A 20,704-nucleotide genomic window follows, 5' to 3' on the forward strand; every position below is an offset into this window, starting at 1 on the left:
ATAAGGTAAACTGAAAGTTCTTCTGTCTGTAGCAGGTTATGAATTTCAATCCCTGTGAGCCTTAATAGTGAATTTTTATTTCTTGGTTAACAGTTTTAATTAGATTCTCATCCTGCTATTGATTGCATGTCAGAAATACCCTGCTTGGTTCTTATCTAGACATGTATTGGTAGCTGGCTCAGCATTTGGTCTAGTGAATGCATTTGGTGATTGGAGTGTATGTAAATGCATCGTAGATAATTCATAAGTTGTTAACAACCATTCTTTCAGAATACTTTTTCATATTATGCTCTTTCAGAATAAGATTTCATGCATACATTATTTTTTATTGTACTCATGGCATGTGAAAGGGTTACACAATAAAGCAAATCATTTCAAATGCAAATTTTATCTCTGAATTCTTTAGTTTTACCATTGTTTTCAATATTTTGCTGTGATAATTATCATTAGCGTTGTTCCAAGTATGTTTAATTAGTCTCATCATAATAATATATACATGTGATGATCACAATTTTCCACTCTCACTGATGTTGCCTAAATATTATTGCAAATGCGTTATTCCAAATGGCGTTAATAACCAGTTGACCCAATCCACAGTATAAGCAACATTGTATTTTTCACCATGTACTAAAATTACCAAACTATAAAATTCTCTACCATTTGGTGTTTTCTTGGGAAGCGGTGTCACAAAATAAGTTTTGACTTTATTTTAGTAATATGAAGTTGGTTTTATATTGGATATATAGGTCAAAAACTCTCTTGTTTTTTCAATTAGTTCCTACCCCATTGAAATAAAGTCTGCCTACCTTCCCAAATCATATTTCTTATTTTACTTAGTTTGTACCTGTCTTTGAGCAGGACCGAGTGGCTGATCATGTGTGTGTAGATTGTGTCTCAAATGACCCCTTTTCACATGGGGTACCCCATGTCCCTCGGTCTCTGATGAATTTGAGTCAAAGAGACATCTTGGTGATAAGTGCCAAACACTTAAGATGTCTATTGTTTGTATGACAGTTGTTTGGATGAGATCAGCCATCTCCATTCATTATTAAAATTTAAGAGGACATCCTTTGTGAAAAAATATTTGGGTTTCAACAGCAAACTCAATAGGTTTCCGTCAGTACCGTCTAAAAGTTCAAAAAAAGTAAATTCAACACTTTTTCAACAGTTCCAGTATACTTCTAAAATGTCAGTGGCTTTTTCACTGAACCATACCCCTAATATCCAAACTAGGCAGATCTGGAGTGTGCAACTGTAAATACTTTGAAACAGTTTCATATTCATTCGCATGTACAATTTAATTGGTATGCATATAGATATTCAATGACATTTTATAGCAATAGGGATATCTCATTTTTAATGTTGCCATTTTAAAGAAAGACTTTTTGTGGTAACATCAGTAACTACATATTACACTTATAAATCACTTTTGATGTGGACAGGGAAAATATTTTATCTGCTACTAATTGCTTATTGAGTTAGAATATGTCCCTTTCACTAATGAGTAACTCATATATACATCATTGTCTTTAAAATCATTTGCAACTCATTTTACATGCCTGGGTCAAGCTTTATGGTCATTGATTTTATTCATGGCTTTGGGTTTCAGTTCTTCATTCATTCGTTTGTATTATGAGCAAATGAGCTTTGATCTCATTTTGTTTTGACTATTTTTATTTATGGCATACGTTAAACTAATTGTAAATGCAATATGTGTGTATTTTATTTCTTGTCTTGCATTACTTGTGTCATTGCCAGAGATCCATAGGCCAGTTCTATCAATGCTGATGCTTGCTTATTAACAAAGGGAAATGTTCTGAAGTGTTTAGTCAATATGATTAAGAGATTATGGCATGGACTGAGGTATATTTGAGCCAGGGTACCAGATACGTACATGAATTTTCAAGGATGATCATTTTAATATTTAAAAATATTAAAGATTTCCAATTTTATTTTATGTAAAAAATATGCAAGAGGTACATCATATTATTGGATTTAATCTGTTTGTTCAAGTTAAAGCATATTAGTAGCTGAAAAGAGGCACCTCTAGTAGATGTTTCTTGAAATATCTCTAATTAATATTAGCTACTTTAATTGATTTTGCAAAATTTGTAATTTTACACCATGCTTAACATAATATTAAAAGAGTGAGTGGACTTAAACTAAAAATTATAAAATTTAGAGTATTTGGGCTTGATTCAGTTTTAAATATTATTGCCGAAGGCTTAATGGTAAATTAAATATTCACGTCTGAGTTAGCGTTGAAGTAACTTCCCCAAAGCTTGATAATTAATGTAATAATTAATTATGGGAAGATGTCAGAGGTTGAGCATTTTAGGTCCATTCTATGACACCCAAGTTGTTAAAACTCCCAAGAGAACAAAATACTGCAGGCCATGTCTAATCTCATATAGAATTTGGTTCTTAGAGGTAGTTACTGTTGAATTTGAAGTACTTTATTTGCAACCAGGAAATATGGCATGTTTCTTTTTGCTACATAATTTCAATGTGCCACATTGCCATAGTCCATTTTTTTACATGTATCTGTACTAATAATTACTTTTTGTGTATTTTAATTTGTTGGTTTGCAGTTCTTATTATTTTAATTATGTTTACCATGCATGCACTCATTCTATTTTCATGTTCCCCGACCCACCTCTTCCCCTTTTCTTTCTTTCTCTTTTTTTATGTGCACCACAACAACAACACCCTTTTACTGCTCCCCTTGCGTCATGTCAACATCTCCTCTTGAACATGACCAATCCCATTCCACGCCGTGGTCATCGTCATCATGCGTATCCTGGAATTGCGTATTTTCTGGAACGATGATGTACACCATCGACTCCCTGTGATGTGTGGCCATGTGGAAACTGCCGTTGTGACAAATAATGTGAACGACATGCTTTGTGATGCTGACTGGTTGGATTGAAATTTCGCCATGTTGCTGTGGTGATCACGGTGCTGCATCATATGTGGGATTAACCTCTTCGCCTTGTTGTCATTGGCACTTGGCACTCTGTCCTTTGCCTATCATCTCATCACTTTATCTTTATGTATACTCTGCTCAACACACTTTTCCAAATCACGTTTCATTATTCTCTCCCCTAATTCTTTCACCATCTCATCCCTTCTTGCACTTCTTTCCACATTTTACTGCTTCTCATCTGTTTTTTTTCCAATTCCCCCTGGAATCCATCTTTTTTTCCATACATCTGACTGCACTTCTTTATCTTTCATCTTGTATTCCTTTTCTGTTTGCTACTTAATTCTCTTACGTTTTGTGTTTTATCATTTTCATTATTGGGAATGGCTTCTCCTTCTTCTTGAACATTGCTAATTTTGTCCTTAAAAAACTGCGTTAATCAATTATATTTGTCTTTAAAAACTGCTTCTGATAATGATAAATCAATGCTGATACCTGTGTTAAACATGGTTTACCCAATGAACAATTTTTAATTAACTCAAAACGATAAAAATTTGCCATTGCATTTATGGTTGTTAACCCTCTTTGCTCATGCTGTTCATTCTTCACTTATGTTCTAATATCTTCAATGAATTTCTTCGGAAATGAACATTTACAATTTGCCATTTAAAATTCCTTCTGATGTACCCTAAATTCTTGCTTGATTTGGTTCATCCCTGCAGTAGTGACCTCATTCTACCTTTCAGTCAAGTACCTCAGGGAGGTGACACCTTACTTCCGGAAGGCCAGCATAATCAGCGAGGTGGGATGGGAGCTCCAGAGGGGATTCCTCTCGGCTGATCCCCCCCAGCCACCACCCCTGCCACATCACACCCCATCTGCACTTGGTAGTCCATCAACGCTCAATGGAGAGAACCACCGGACAGATGCAAGATACATACCCTTGCAGCTGTGCTTCCTTGTGAGGAACTTTCGATTCCCAGACCCAGGTTGGTAGATTTACTTTGCAATCTTCCATTGAAGTTTTTGCCATAAAGAAACAATTTATACTTCCATTTTTGGAAAGCGCTTGGTGTTATATCAATTAAAATAATGATTTATAATCATTTCACTGTGCTAATTACTGACGAAAAGAATGCATTGTTAAAATTTATATTTTTTCCATTGTTAATGGTAAACTCTGCAAATTGAGGGGCAAATGTTAAGGTGGTTCAAAAGTCTTTATGCCCAGGAAAATATCACTCGACTATATTGAAATGAATATGTATGGTTAAACATTTCTTTCAGTGAAATAATAAATTATTTATCCACATGTGTCAATTTTAATACTATTAATTGTCAGTAAGTGACAATTACTGCTAGATGTACGGTGAATATTAACATGTTGTTAGGATATGCCTTTTTTGTTCTCATGAACATGTTTGTGATACATATTCTTGCCTATAGAAGTTCAGGCAATTTTCATGAGTCTCATTGTTAACTTTTTGACAGAACTCCGGTCAATTGAACTGCATTCGCCAGATGGAATCCACTGCTGTGTGCTCAGGGCTGCAGACAGTGCAGAAGCTTCATCATGGTTCAATGCCCTTCATTCTTCCATATCAGCATTATCAGTTAAGGTGAGGGGACACATGGGGGAGTGATACATTGATGAATTGCATGTTGCAGGTGGTGTTGATGCAATTGTTCAAATTGCATTTATTAGCTAAAGACTGAGGGCCATCCCATACTCTTGATTGTTTTCTTCTTAGGTGGTTATCGTATAGTTAGATATGTAATTGGCCTTTCTTGGTATGAATAGAGCCTTGTGATGAATGTTGTCTTCGTTTAAGCAAAAATGGATGGTGCATAGCATGAAGAGATCTTGTAGGCTGATTAAATTTATAATTGGCATGAAAATTAAATTTTCATGCTGTCTCACCATTATTCTATTTTTGCTGTGTGCTGTATATTATAAAATAGATGTAATCCTAGAGGCAGAAGTTAATTTAGTCATTTATTAGTTGCAATTATTGTTATTTCAGTTTAAACCCAGTTAGAGCTAAATGTTCAGTATTTTTTTTATTAATTGCTAGCTATTTTCTATGAGTGAAGTAAATGAAATATTTTCAAAATTTTGGAAATACTTACACTCAGAGATACTTGGGGATATTAGCATAAAGTCTTACCTTAGTGATGCACATCTATACTTTGGGCTTTAACGGCATTTACCTTCGTTGGCAAGAAAATTTATTAGCATGCACATTAAAATTTGGTCGGTTTTTGTGGTATGTAGGCCACTTACTAAGAACAATCATTTATATATGAGACAATACAGCCAATAATAATTCCTGAATTGATGCCGTGGACACAGCTAAAAATTCTTTTCCTCCAAAGTTTGCAAGTGGCGCACTGTGGATGCAGTAATGGCCATATTCAAAATAAATAGTGCAAAAACCTCTTACTTAATGGAGTAATTTCATGTTTTAATTAATTTTTGTAGTCAGCAATCAGGGGAGCTCAACTTTACAAGGAAGGGCATTGCTTTTCATTGGTTAGTTGTATGGAGAAGCACTGTCCGTCTTCCTTTACTACTGGACATGAAAAGTGGAAGGAGCAGACTTGACAATAGATCCTTTATAATTGGGAAGAGATTTTGAGGATCAGTTTAATAGATAGTAATTTCAGCAATTGGTTGCAGTACACCTTCTCCATTGTATTTTGGTAACTATTTTATCAGACACTTGCAAATACCAAAAGAATAGACAGAGATAAGATATAGAAGTTAGAAAGTAACTGTACCTTGAAAAGCTGTTCATAATACTATTACGTATCTTGAGTGACTCATTGTTGTAATTGTGCAAAATATGTTGACACATGTATGTCCACTTTTTGCTTCATTAAAAGAATGAGTTACTCAAGATCTATAAAAGTATGATCATAAATGAGGAAATGATTAAAGAGACATTGGTAGAACTGGAAATAGCAATGAAAGTCAGTGGGGAAATCATTATATCATATAGGTTTGCTGATGACCAAGTTTTAGTTCATCAGTCAGCGAATGTGTTGCAAGCATCGCTAAGTGAATTGGAAATTCAGTGCAATAGATATGGGATGAGAATAAAAATAAATAATATGAAGGATATATAGTTTTCCAGAAAGAGGAAGGCTAAATTAAATGTTAAAATAGGAAGGCAATAACTAGTGAAGGTGGAACAGTTTACGTATCTCGGAGTGTTATAGACCAAAATGGTCAAAGTAGTATGGACATTAGAAGAACTGCACTAGGCTTTCCATAGGAGGGAGTTGATGACCGGGATGTTGTGTAGGGATGTTAAGAAATGGCTTGTTAAAACTTTGATAAGGAGAATATTGTGGTTAAATACGGCATGGAAACATGGTCTTTGAAGCAGAATGATGGGCATAGATTGGAGGATTTTGAAATGTGGGTGTGGAGAGGGTGAAGTGGATAGAATGGAAAACAAAAGAGGAGGTGCTAGTTACACTGGGGGAGGAGAGTGGATTGCTGGAAGAAATCATGAGGGCACATAAAAAATGGATGCAAAACATAATGATATGCTGTGGGGTGTTGAAGACTGTGAGAATAGGGATGTTGGACAAAATGAAGTGAGGAAGCAAGTGTATAGAAATCAAGAGGGGCTTGTTGTAGATGAGGATAATGGATTGTGTTTTGTTTGTAGATACTAGATAATTATTTGGTAGTGGTGGCCATCCAAAAACCTACCTTAACCGGTATTTTCCCTGTAATAATAATGGTAGTTTATAGAGAAGGTCGGCAATGGAATTTTTAGTTTTGGTGAACAAAATAATAGCCACCTTGTGAAAGAAAGCATGTGGAGGACTAGCATAGAAAAAACTTGATTTTTTTTACTAGGAAATGGTATCTCTGCTTTCTGATCCTTCCAGAGTACATTTGAAAAAATAAAATGGTCAACTTAGTCTTGTTAATAGTGAAACTTTGTGATAGACTGCCACTGAAATTTCTATTTTTCCTCAGGTGTTCATAATTCAAAATGTTCTATGAAATGAGCCATAGGAATTAATATTCTAAACTCATTGAATCTTTCAACTCTGAAATATTTTTATTTAGATAGAGGACTCCCTTAAGATTTTACAGTAATTAACTAGGAAAAGACTGTCAACAGAAATGTTATTGTGCTGAAAGTGTCCTACAGTAGCAAAAGTATACACCTCTCCCTAATAGACTCAGTTTTAGGTCAGGTCACGTTTTGTAGTGTTGGTCAGACCTAGATGAAAATATCAAGAGGCAGGTGGTTCACATTTCTCAAATATGTATTATGTGGTCAATTCCCAAATGATAATAATTACAATTTATAACCTGTTGCAGGCAATGGATGAGGCAAACAAAGTGCTTGCATCAGCTAATAGTGGAGTAGAGTTGCAGAGGATTGGTTGGCTTATTAGAAGGACACCAAATGCAGTAGTGAGTGCTCTTTTTATGTTGTAATATCATTGGTATCTTGTAGTTATTGTCTTATCCACCTCTTTTATGTTCTTATTTATGTGGCTGATGATTATGTACTTAAATTAATATTTCACTGTATTAAATTGCACACTTTTTGGGTTGCAATTGATGCTTATATTTAATGCTAACTTCATCTAATTGTTTTGCATTCTTATGTTAGCCCAGATGTTCATTGCTCTTGTCAGTGAATCAAAGAATAATGTTGTGTTCATAAAATAACAGATATGCACATAGTACATAAACCAACTTTTTTTCATATTCCTGTGGTCCTCATCCCCCAAAGGCTTATAGCGTAGGGAAATTATTCCAATCATGGTTTTTACAGCCATAGTGGCATTGTACATCATGTCCTGATATTGTTAATTTTTTTACCCCTCTTCCATTTCTGTAAGCCTCAGTAAAATCCTATTTCTCCAAAAATGGTTGCTACTTTTGTGTATAGTTGGATTTTTAATTCAAATATTTCTATTGTAAGTATGGAGAAATGTAATAATTAACAAAAGTTACACAATTATAATGAATGTGATCTAAAATGTGTTATTTCAGTCTTAGTAAGGGTATTTTCATTAATAATGAATTTATAAATAATAATAGTGTTTTATTTCATATGACTTATTATTAAAAGACTTATGCACTACAATGTTAGTCGATTTGTATTCATAGCCGCAAATTGGCTGCTGGTCAGCTGATTGCAAAGTCATGGATATACTACCTTGATCAAAAAGTTCCCGGAATAACCACCGTGTGGCGCTCCCATCGTTCCGATTTGAGTTCTGTTTTTTTGTTAAATTGGTACATCTGTTGTTGATATTCCCTTTAAATCTTAGTGTCATAACTTGACATTTGCAAAAGTTACGTAGCCAAGAGTACATCTATCTCTGTGTGTGTTGGCGATTTTTTACAATTGCAGAAATGGATTTAAATTTGCAACAACGAACTTGTATTCAATTTTGCGTAAAAAACGGATTTAGTGGCGCACGGACGTTGGAAATGTTGGAAAAGTGTTTCGGCAACGATTCTCTAAAAAAAACGGTCGTTTACCAGTGGCACGAGCGGTTCAGAAGTGGTCGTGAGTCAATCGAAGATGATGAACGCAGTGGCAGACCATCGACATCGAAAGTCGGTGAAAAAATTGATAAAGTAAAAGAAATGTTGGTCAATAACCGCAAATTAACCATCAGAGAAATAGCGGAGGACTTGAACATTGCCTATGGATCCGCCCAAGACATTGTGGTTAATGATTTGGGTTTCCGTCGTGTAGCAGCAAAGTTGGTGCCAAAAGACCTCAATTTCATGCAAAAAAGAGACCGTGTTGACGTCGCAAAAGACATGATTTGCGAGGCTGAATCCGATCCCACATTCATCAAAAGGATCATTACTGGAGACGAGACGTGGGTTTATGAGTACGACACGCAATCCAGACATCAGGCAAGTGAATGGCGTTCACCAAATGAGCCGAGACCAAAAAAACCACGTCGTTTTCAGTCAAAAAAGAAGGCAATGCTGACGGTTTTCATGGATTACAACGGTGTAGTGCATCATGAATTTTTGCCAGAAGGCCAGACAGTAAACAAAGAGTATTATTTGGGCGTTATGAGACGTTTGCGTGAAGCAATTCGCCGAAAGAGACCAGAAATGTGGGCAGAAAACTCGTGGATTTTGCACCAATGATAACGCACCGTCGCACAGTGCTATCATTATTCGTAATTTTTTGACGAAAAATGCAACAAATACCATCCAACAGCCACCGAATTCACCTGATTTGGCTCCCTGTGACTTCTTTCTGTTCAATCGAGTTAAAAAACCATTACGGGGAACGCGTTTTAGCAGCCGAGAGGAAGTAATGGAAAAATCGCAGGAAGCACTGATGGACATACCGAAAACCGACCGTAACTTTTGCAAATGTCAAGTTATGACACTAAGATTTAAAGGGAATATCAACAACAGATGTACCAATTTAACAAAAAAAACAGAACTCAAATCGGAACGATGGGAGCGCCACACGGTGGTTATTCCGGGAACTTTTTGATCAAGGTAGTATTGTTGAATATGCCAACAGTAGTAGACTCACAAAGAATCTGTGTGAACTATTGAAGTATTATTTTTTATGGTGATTTATGTATTTAAATTGTTGCATGTTCGTAAGAAATGCTTCTTTGAGTGTCATTTTCCATAATGTTAGATTTTTATTGAGAATTTTCTATTGAAGTCCACGCAGTAGCTTAATTTAAACCGTATAATGGCTAGGCAGAGTTTGATAGAGTTTGATGAAGCTCTATAAAAGTTTTTACTGAAGTTAAAGATCACTGGTCATTTTTTAGAGGAATATCATTATTCTCACCATCGCCTTTCAGGTGTGTCACTTATTTTTTTGATAACATAAATCATAAAGTTCTTAATTTGTCATTAATTTTGTTGTGGTGAATAATGATTAATCCTGATCTATGCCCAATTTTATTTTTTTATGAGAGTGGTTAGTGAAGCTTACCTCCATTACATTTTTGAGAGTGTTTTTTTTGATGGTTTGATCACCAATATGTTTCACTGTTTTTAAATAAACTGTGAATAATATTATTGCTTTTTAGGTGGCTTTGATCATTTGTAATGGTAGAACTTGTTGCCAGCAATCAGCATTTAATTCGTTTGTGAGAGAGGTGCTTCTGATGACTCTGTGTCATTAGTGGAAAACATTTATTAAGACTAGGTAGAGCTGGCTTGCATTTTCAAATAAAAATAGTACTTTTGTAAAACAATGATCCCAAAAAGGTGGAATTTCAATTTATATTATTTTGATTCCTTATTGTGTGATCAAAATTTTCAGTTATTAGTCCGTTTGAAAGTGGATGTCTGTAACTTTCTTGTCCATTGTTTTTAATTCCTGGGGGAAGTCATCCACGCATATTTGCAAGAAATGACATTTAATACATATTGAATGGCACAGATGATATATTTTTGACTAATGTGCCATTTATTTTTCAAATTGTTGGCCTCTACCATTAGGAGCGGGTGAAGAAGAATTAGTCATTGTCCTGATTGCATTTAAAATCTTTTATTGGACATAAAATTAACCTACTGCTTTCAGAAATAAGTCCCCTGAGAGTATTGTTCTATGTTTTTAATTTGAAAACTATTTATTTGTCATACGGATAAAAAGGCCATTTACCTCCATGTATGGGAAGTAATGTATTTTATTTCATAGCAATCCTCATTGTAACTCTGAAAAATTAATCAAAAAGTGTAGTGTAGTGGTTACTCACAGAACTGATCATGGATAGACAGTAAGGCGATGTCTCACAAGATAAATACTTCACAATCACTGATAGTTTTATACAAACCTGCTTATGGGGTCTGACCATTGCTGAGTAAAATATTAATTGGTTGTGAAGACATTTTGATCAGATGAATATATTAGATTTGTAGATTATGTTCATAAATATTTTTAAAAAAATTGATGAAAATTTGGCATAAAATGCAGGTAAAATGTTTTTTAGTTTTGTGGGAAACTATGTTATGACTGTGTTTCAGGATGGCACTGGAGGAAGCTTCATGGGAACAGATCCATTTCCAGAGGATGGCCTCTCATCATCAGGGTCTGGGGATAGATCAGCCAATGGAAATGCACCTCGTTGGCAATCAGTGTTTGTAGCCGTTACACAAAAAGAATTGAGGCTTTATGGCTCAGCACCATGGAGCTTGGAGGCGTGGTCTATGCCCATTCACTCCACTTCCCTTCTCTACACCAGGTGAGAAATAGTAACACCCTCTAGATGAGTTTTATTGTAGACAGGGATTCATTGAGGGTGCAACCTGCAAGAATTTACGATTAGGGATGTGTGATCAGTATTATTGATTTTGAAGCTAGTCTGTCGAAATTCCAGTTAATTGAATCATGCAAATAAGATTCAATAGCCAAAAGTTGGGCTGCATGTATGAGTAACCGCATATATTTCAGGCTGACCTTTGAACACCAATTTTAAGGGTTTCTATCCTTCGTACCTGGCAAATTTTTTTAAATTTGAATTTGGTAAATGGAGATATTTAGATTCTGGGAAGCAATATGCTTCGGAATGGGGTGATTGAGAAATGTGGGAGGTTTCAATAAATCTTTCGATGACTACTTTATTGTAAAAGCAATAGAAGTCCTGACAGAATCAGCTGATGCGCTGAGGTGAGTACCTGTGAGTCGACACTCATTTGGCTGCTGAACCTTGTGGCTTTTGAATTGCCTTGTCACTAATGAACAAGCACACTAATGAACAATGGGCACCATTCCCTGTCATGATGTCCAAATAAGTAGAATAGAGGATTTATTACTTCAGTAACTGGGTAGAGTACAATTATTAGTTATTTTAATGTAAATATTCATTGGACAATAATCATTAATAGTGAAGGTATGAAGAGTGAAATTTTGACTTGCTTAGGCTGATGTGATATCAGAAACTTTAGAAAGTTGGGAAATTTTAACTTAAAGTATATGTCCCAATGCAAAAAGAAAATAATGCTCATGAAATGGAAATAATTCATTTCATGAAACTAATTGGGTGGCATTATGTACTGGTGTAATTGCTCGACTGTATATTCTTTTTTTTGCCAGTGATTGTTCGTGAATTTCATCTTTTTAAAAATATTAATCAATTATTTATATTCCTCTGTAGGCTCCTGAGTTCCAGCCGAAGGGGTAGTTCGATTGGTGGAGGGGGTAACATCAACTCTGGTTCTGATTCAATAACATTCAGTGTCCGGGTGGGCACATCGGAAGGAATAGCATTGCATAAGTTCCGGGCAGAAACTCATAGAGATTTGGCTGATTGGGCAAGGTCTCTTGTAACTGGTGCACACAGTGCTGTCCAGCAGCAGAAAAACCTTGCAACAAGTGAGTTGAATAACCCTTCCCCCTGATTTTTCACCTCATCCATGATGTGGCCTTTTCCTCATACGTATGGTGAGCTGACAATTTCATCTTCATCTTTGGTGTTTTTTCCTTATCTGTAGACATGGTATATTTGTAGTTAATATTTATTTTAATTTTGATTCTATATAAATAATTTTAACCTTTAGATTACCTGCATTTCTAGGTTAAAATAGTGAGCAGTAAGTTTTTGTATTAGAAATGTAGACCTTGATTGTTTCAAATCATGTGTGCTCATTCATTACAGAGTTGTGTGTGGTAAATGCAGTCACTCTACTGCTTTCAGCATTTCCCTCTTTTTTTGAGTACCTCGAGTGCCATATATATTGGTTTTTGAATCAAACAACAAGCATAGTTACAACCATTTTTTGCTCTGCATTGGTTGACACCATCTAAAAAACTATAATGACGAGAAAGTTATATTATTGTGCCCATTTAAAAAAAAATTCTGATATTTCATTCATTTGGATATTGAAAATAATGATTTTTTAAGTGTTATAATATTACATTGAATCATAATTGTTATTTATGAATGCTTTTTTACATCCAAAACCGACTTTTTTGGTTGGTTACTCTAATGGTGACATTTGTAAGTTGTTCAACCAAATTTGATGTATCCTAAAGGAAGAGAAGTCATAGCAAAATATTCAATGTTTCAAAAGGATTAATTATTGTTTATGAAGTTGCATTAACTTTCTATATTATGAAGTGTTTTTATGCCCTCAGAACTACTCTATTATTGATATGCTTCCTTTTTTGAGTCACAGATTTAGTAACAATATCCTGCCGTAAATCAGCAGTAAACTATTTTGCATAAAATGAAATTGCCCCCATCATTAATTTTCATCATATTTTCAGGGTGTATATGGCAGGGGCACCATGCGAGTTTGGTGCTCCACTATGAGAATGGATTCACCTTGTCAGAAGTTGGTTCATCATCAGGAATCGTCGGTCGAACCCTATGGTCTTTCCCCTTTGAACAGCTTCGATCATCTGCCGATGACTCTTCACATCTGCTCTGGCTCGAATTTTTAGGTGATGGTGGTGGTGAAATGGTATGTTTTCTCTATTACTGTCTTTCTTACAATAATATTTGTAGGACTTTTCACTTTTTCATTTCTTATTTGGTTTATTTCTATTTTTAATCTACCTAAAATGCATCGAGATAGGTCTTTAAATGGAATTTATTATTCCTATATGTTTAATTTACATTTGAAAGAGGACTACTATTTTAAATGAAAAAATTATAGTTTTATTGCAATAAGTTGGCTAGTTTTCTGGCAATTGCATTGGGTGCCTAATATACATAATGTATCAGATTGCAATTTTGAGTCAGAATACCAATATACTTGTTTAGAGTAAAGTGTTAAAGTAGATATTAATGGAAATAAATTTTTGGATTTGAGAAAATGGGAGTTAAATAAATCTATTGTCAATTGCCTTTGAAGTCTTGAGTTAGTTTGTTCAAATCTTGTGATTTGAACTGATTTTTCTGCACTGAAGATATTTGTGGAGAAGTTTGTGGTGAATGTGAATTAAAAGGTATGAGTTTTCCATTTAATGTGGTTCATATTTAATGTAAAATATGTGAGAATACTAAAATCATTTTCAGCTCTGAAATATCAGTTAGTCTCTTCTGTGCTTTGTTTTTGACCAAGTGCTGCCTTAATTAATGTTGTCATTGCTATTTTGAAATCATTTTCCTATTTTTTTCATGGTAATACAACTTCTTGGAAGTACCTATATTGAAATACATCCTATGCTCAGGTGAAAGTAAAATTTTTCTATCTAAGCATTAATATGCTTTAGTGCCAGAGGGCCTCTTTTTGTAGTAATATTTGCTCATGTATAGTTTGATTTTTCTTTGCATATTTTATCACACTTTTATTTTGTAAGCCAAGGGCTCTTCATTACTTTCATAAACCATGGTGTTATAAAATATGAAGTTCTCATTGCATCATGGTTAAATGTAATAATTAGATATCGAAAATGATATTGTATCTCAGAGTGTATGGATTAGCCTGTTCGTCAGTCATAGGTGTAAGAAGATGGCATTCCATGGGTACTCATATATGTTTCCTTGAGAGATGCTGAAGGTTTACAAAATGTTGGAGGTATCCAGATTATATGGGGTTGTCTATGTGATAATACTAAACTATGCATAGATTTTTGGGGGACATCATTGGCAACAGTCAGCTTAACCATGAGCATTACATATTACATTTTTTGTTTCATCTAATAGTTTTATATACCATTGTGAGATATTTCTTGCAGAGTAATAGCTTGAATAAGTTTCATTGTCTATCTGGGAGGAAATATCCTTTTTTATGTGGCTCTGGCAACAAATTAAGACAATTCATGCCAAACTTTATGTAAAATAATGCTGCTCTCATTTTAATTTCCTAGCCTACAAATTTTTACCTCACCATCTTCTTTGCATTCTGATGCCTGGTTTAATTTTGAATAGACTTTATTTAACAGGGATGAGAACGATTTTTCAATTATGTGTCAATGTCTATGCTAACATATCCTGTGATAAGTGAAATTCAAATTGCCAGGCAATGGAGTCATCATTCTAGTCATTTCTGGGTACCTGTAATGATAGGATCCCCTTTGCTCTGTTCTAAGGACACCAGCGAGTGACTAACTTATATAAGGATCTATTTTACTCATTCACCCCTCATCATACTTGTGGCATCTCAACCCTTTTTCTCTTGCCTTCCCTTCTCTTACCTCTTGTAACCCTCTCAACTTGCGCTGAGTGTTCCTGAGAGCACTGTCACGTCTTGTTCTGATTTCAATAATTTAGTGAGAGTCTGAAGATGCACTTTATTTTCCAAATATATTTTTTATTAGTTATTTAATGCAAATTTATTAAGTAGTAATTTTCAGCTATTTTATTCCATTGGTTCAATTAAGTTGTCTCCTACAACTCCTACATTTGCAGTTAGCTGCTTTGCACACATCTTTGAGTCAATAATATCCCCAAATGAGGTTGTTTACTCTGCCTAGAAATCTCAATTCCATTCATAAATTCCTTATAAGGATGCAAAAAATAATTTCATATGATCTAAGGCATTGACTAATAAAACAACAGTGAAAGTATGGAAAATTTGCAACTTTTTGTGGAAAAGATTTTAGATTGAATAGTGTGTCAAATGGTGTCCTAGGGCTCAGCAGGAAAGAGCAGCGTATCGCTAGACAAGGCTTAGTATGGCAAGAATGACGTAGCACTATGGTGATCCATGCATAAGATGAAAGATATGCTAGACAAATTAGTATACTTAATTCAGTTGTGTCACATGCTTGGATTTTTTTCATGTCCATCAATGAAAACTAAGTGAAAGATTAAAGAACAGAAGAATGTGAGCCTTTTATTTTTTCAACATCGTTAACAGTGGTGATAAATAAATATTAGTTATGAAGTCGTTTCACATAACATATATTGTAGTGGCACAGTAGTCCAGTGGATAGTGTCAGACCTCTGGTTATAGGGCTTGGATTCGATTCCAGGTGATGCCTTTGGCCACCTTCAGCTTCACCCAGGCTGTGTGATTTTTTGGGTACCAGATATTCCTGGGGAACCACAGGCAGGACATGAAGCTTCCTGAATATATAAATGTTGGAATATCCCATGCTTTTTGACATAAAATTAGTGTTAGGTGTGCTCTTTCCTCACCTGTCAAACCTACCTTTGTGTTTTGTTTTAATAGGTGAGGATAATTTTTAAAACTTACCACACTGTACTCTTTCTGTTTTGAACTTAAGATTTAAAATCAGAAGAAATTACTGTGCCTTATTTAATATTACTTTGTTGTCATTATTACTTTGATTGATTATAAAAAGTGTTTGTTAGTTTTGTACTTATAAATATTAACCTATACTAAAATTTTTATGCTTCCTATTTCTCTAGACATAGGAACGCATCACACAATACAGTAGGTTTTACAGATGCCATTGAAGCAATTATTTTTGAGGAAGTATTTTCTTTTCATCTTCATCATAAATGTTGTTAATGAGGTTTTTAATATCTGCATCAAATCAATAATTCAATTCACTCCTCATTCATTTAATGAAATTGCCATTTTGAAAAAATAATTCATAACTGATACATTATTAGATAATTTAGTTGTAACTTCCTCAAATTAACCTCATGTGAGTGTATGTATATAATAAAATTGATATTCTTGTTGTTGAAATGGAGTACACAGTGGAAAATATTTTCTGTGATATTCTTATTTCTTTCAGTGTAATTGTATTTTATGTATTTTACTGTACTTCACCTTGTATATTATCTTGCATATTGGTATGTTTGCCAGGTGCTTAAGTATCGCTAGCTGTATCTGTAGTAAATGCTTGAAGTTGATGATTGAAAACAATGTGTAAGACTAACCATTTGTATCATTAAGGCATTCATATTTTGTAAAGGTTAAAATATTTGTCAGATATTTTTGAGAACCTTCACAATAGGTGATGTGAAATTAGTTCAGTAGATTGATTTGCTGGATTAAGATGGTCAATCATGTACTAATTCATGATTACTTAGTGAAATTATTGTTTGCATTAATTTCTACATTAGAAAAGGCATTCCAATTAGTTGAAGATATTGCACCATTCTGTTCTTTTTTGAGATTATGTATTTAATCATTGACTTCTCTAATGTTTAATTTTAAACTTTCAGGAGCTGGACCTGGAGGCTTGCCCTAAACCTTTTGTGTTTGCCCTCCACAATTTCCTTTCTGCAAAAATGCATCGCTTAGGCCTATATGCATAGACAGTGCTGCATATGCATTTTTGTTTTTCAGCTGAAATCTTCCATTGAAAAGGTGATTCATGCGAAAGAAGGAAAGTTGGTTTAAGCCAAGAAAGACTCTGTCCCATTGGTGAAAATTGGTGCAGTCAGGGCGTCGGATTTGTCGAAACAAATCTTCTGTGAAAAAATTGAGTGCTGCTATATGTTCAAGCATGTTTCATAATTGGCAGGTCTTCTTCTAGTGGTCTCTTCTGAAAAAAAAGCCTAATTGAATGTGTTTTCATTGTGAAGTAGAAATTGTAAAGAAACATTCCATTTCCAATCCACACCATTCCCTTCCCTTCATTTTCCGACTCTGCCACTTCAATTGTGTCTGAGAACCCACTCTTCTTCAGTAAGGTTGATCCTTGTCTTACGGTCTATCCCCAAGAGGCTGTCAGGCCGCACAATTTCAGTGACCTTCTTGCTTCTACTGAGGCTCGCTAACTTTGCAAGGAGGCGTGCGATATTGGGGTAGTGATATGCCACCTTGAACCCCCTGAACGTGTGAAACTGGACATTTATGATGAAATAATACTCACTCTGCCTGCGTGTGTGTGCTCAAGTAAAAATAGTCAATCGAGAACTGAGGGGCTGATTAATTTTTGTGCCTTTGGCGTGTACGCGATTTTATAAATTTACACCTTGTAACTCTGCATTTGTAAAAAAGTTGGACTCGGTACAACACTCAAGTGAGAAAAAATGTTTTGCATTTTGGGGGAACGAGTAATTACAGAAATGTGTGCCCCTGTTGCTCTGCTGCAGTCGTCTATTGCCTCTCTTTAAACTTTCTCTGCAAGGTATTTTTTCTCCATGTAGATGCTCCATCTATCCCCTTGAAAGAAGGTAGTTGGCGCTTACCCTAACCATGATTACTTTGGATTTATTGGTTTTACTGGATTAGCTCTTCTTTTCTATGCGTGCGTGTGGTTTGAGATTGTTTTCCAAAGCGTATATATATATATCTATATATACATATAAAGTTGTTAAACGGGTGCTGGATATTTATTTGAATGTGCATGCTACATGGAAACTATCTCTCGAATAACTTGTAGTATTGTTCAGATTGGTATTAATAACATGTATATTTTTTATTTTTATAACTAATTATTTATAACATTCCAGAAAAATAATTGAACTAATTTACTTGCGTTAACTTATCATAATTTTGTTTAATTAGAATGCAGTTGATACTTTGGCAAGTGCTGTACACTTGACCAAAGTTGATCTCTTTGAATATGATGCCTTCTTCAGGTAGTAATTGACTGTAGTCTACTATCAATTAAAGAAATTATGTTGTGGCATCATATATTGTAAAAGTTATTTTGGTGTGGAAAGAAGTAATTTTGTTTCCAGAAAATTCTTTTGAAATGTAATAGCTCGGAAAACAAGCCCATCCTAAGATTTAACTTGTGTCTTTTTCAATAAATGGAAACAATTACCAATTACTTGTTAGATTTATTTACTGCGACATAGTATCTTTCATGAAGTTTATATTTACCTAACTCTACCTACAACTTTGCTTTGTTGAAATTTTATTTTTGGTTGACTGTACAAAGAACTATTCTATTAATAAACAGGTTATGGTTTTTCATTTATTGTAAATAAAATTAATCTGACTAACTTGTTTTGGTTATTTATGTTGAAGTTTCATGCTGGTATACAAATTATTTCAGTTGATATTTTGAAGGTAAGTGAGTATAAATTAGCATTTTAGAAATTTTTTTGTAGTATAAGGATATTTTTACTTTGATGAATATTAATTTTATAATTTCTAGGTGTAATGTAGTGCATTGTAATGAAATTGAACCTTTTTTCTATATATTGCATTTGATTGTTAACCATTGTCTTATTTGTCCTTTCTTGCTTTTAATTCATTCTGCAAATTTTAATCTTGATGAGTGTTAACTTTAACAAATGCAGTTATTCTATGTAGATGATGCAGCTTAAGCATTTACTTAATATTCGACCAAGAAAAATTTTGCTTTGACATGCACCACAAATGTTCAATTTCTTTGTTGCTTGACTGCTTTTTTTCCTGTTCTGTCTATTTCTAGTGTAGTCATTGTAATTCATTTGACCCATTGAATTCATATTGAAATCAAGGTATTGTGTGTGTGTGTTGGATTTTATTGAGAATAGAACATCACATTAGAGACTTGTGTGCACATATAGGTCCTAAGTCATCGTTCATGACCTTTTCTGGCTCCTGCAAAGCATGTGGTTAAAATTCTGGCCTATCAAGATATGGTCTAGACATGCCCATCATCCTAAGCCGCACTGCACAGTAAATTTGATACACTCAAACATTCTACTTATTGTAATTGGACACCTGTTCATTATTTGGAATCCGTAAAAAAATGTACATTAAAATAATACTTGCCACTCAAATGATTTTCAATTAATCAATCAATATGTACAGTACCTGTATAACTATGGTGGAATTAAGTGTATATCTCACTGATGGCTGTGCTTTGTTCCTTGAATGCCTCATAAAATAGTTAGCCAGGAGATTATCAGTTATTTTTTACAAGCCCTCCTAAATTGATAATCCTTGATTTGCATTTGGCTCCTTGTGAAGGTATTTGCTCTGAGATACTGGCAACGATATAACCCAAAATGTTATTGGTTACATTAGTTTTATCCAATGTAGCTTTTGATATTTGCTGCTGACACAGACTAAACCTGTGTCATTTTTAGTAACGAATCTGTTAATTATTTTATAATAGGTTTTCGTTGGAATATTGCTCTAGTTAGTAACATAAATGCATTTGAATTAATATTTGGTTGGGCCAGGCAAGTCTCATTCATGCTGTAGTGAAAGTGGTTGTTTAATTTAAAAACTCTTCATATTTATTGTTTTGCAAGTTTGAGTTAATGGTGTTAAACAAGATGTGGGTAAGAATAGAGGCAAGGGAAGATAAACTTAAAAGCCTGCTATTTGTTTGTTCTAAAATGGTACCCTATTGAATCGTCTTATGAACTCTCATCTCATTTAAACAGATACTGATGTATGAATAGTGATATAACACAAAGTGTGGAGTCTTGGATAATATAATGATTTTGAAGACTTAAAAATCCAAGACATAATTGATGAAATTCATTGTAGAGAACATGCCGATAGATTTTATTTCTTGTGCAGATCATTTGATGAACCACATATGCAATTTAATCCTTTACCGTTGGCTCCCTTATCTTAACACTGTGAAACATTTTTACAATAGACTACTTGACTTGTGTATGTATCTGTTAAGATTGTAAATCTGACTTTCCTGACATGTTTGCACTGCTAATTTTCTCATCCTGGATTATTTGCTTTTTTAATCCTTATAAGTTTCTTTTGCAGAAAAAATAATACAGCTTGCATGGCCATATGTGGCTAAAAATATTTGGATTGTTCTTGGGTTTAAATTCTTTATCATACTGTACAATTATTCTATGCAAATAATTTAATGTACCAAGCTTTTTGGCTACAATTTTTTTATGGTGGGGAGTGAAATGATAATAGTTTTATATAATGTATTTGTTGTTTCTTTATTAATTGTAGATTTGAATATTAGAACAAAAGTGTTCATAGAAACATTTGTATCTCTG

General features: G+C 34.2%; 1 protein-coding gene across 2 annotated transcripts in view; it reads left to right on the forward strand.

The window, feature by feature from the left end:
• The window catches only part of Syn1 (Syntrophin-like 1), a 32,162-nt gene extending 13,437 nt beyond the window's left edge, over window positions 1-18,725 (forward strand). The window contains exons 2-8 of one of the 2 annotated variants that reach the window (XM_071595827.1): window positions 3,646-3,912; window positions 4,415-4,542; window positions 7,272-7,367; window positions 10,935-11,152; window positions 12,065-12,282; window positions 13,177-13,373; window positions 17,000-18,725. In XM_071595827.1, the coding sequence (XP_071451928.1) occupies window positions 3,646-3,912; window positions 4,415-4,542; window positions 7,272-7,367; window positions 10,935-11,152; window positions 12,065-12,282; window positions 13,177-13,373; window positions 17,000-17,092 (1,217 nt within the window). In that variant the 3' untranslated portion in view covers window positions 17,093-18,725. The remainder of the gene's footprint in view (window positions 1-3,645; window positions 3,913-4,414; window positions 4,543-7,271; window positions 7,368-10,934; window positions 11,153-12,064; window positions 12,283-13,176; window positions 13,374-16,999) is intronic. The other variant, XM_071595828.1, reaches the window with a different exon arrangement.
• The last annotated feature ends 1,979 nt before the right edge of the window (window positions 18,726-20,704 follow it).

This window comes from Hetaerina americana, unplaced genomic scaffold, assembly GCF_022747635.1.
Source record: "Hetaerina americana unplaced genomic scaffold, ioHetAmer1.1.p SCAF_7, whole genome shotgun sequence".
Classification (NCBI taxonomy): Eukaryota; Metazoa; Arthropoda; class Insecta; order Odonata; family Calopterygidae; genus Hetaerina; species Hetaerina americana.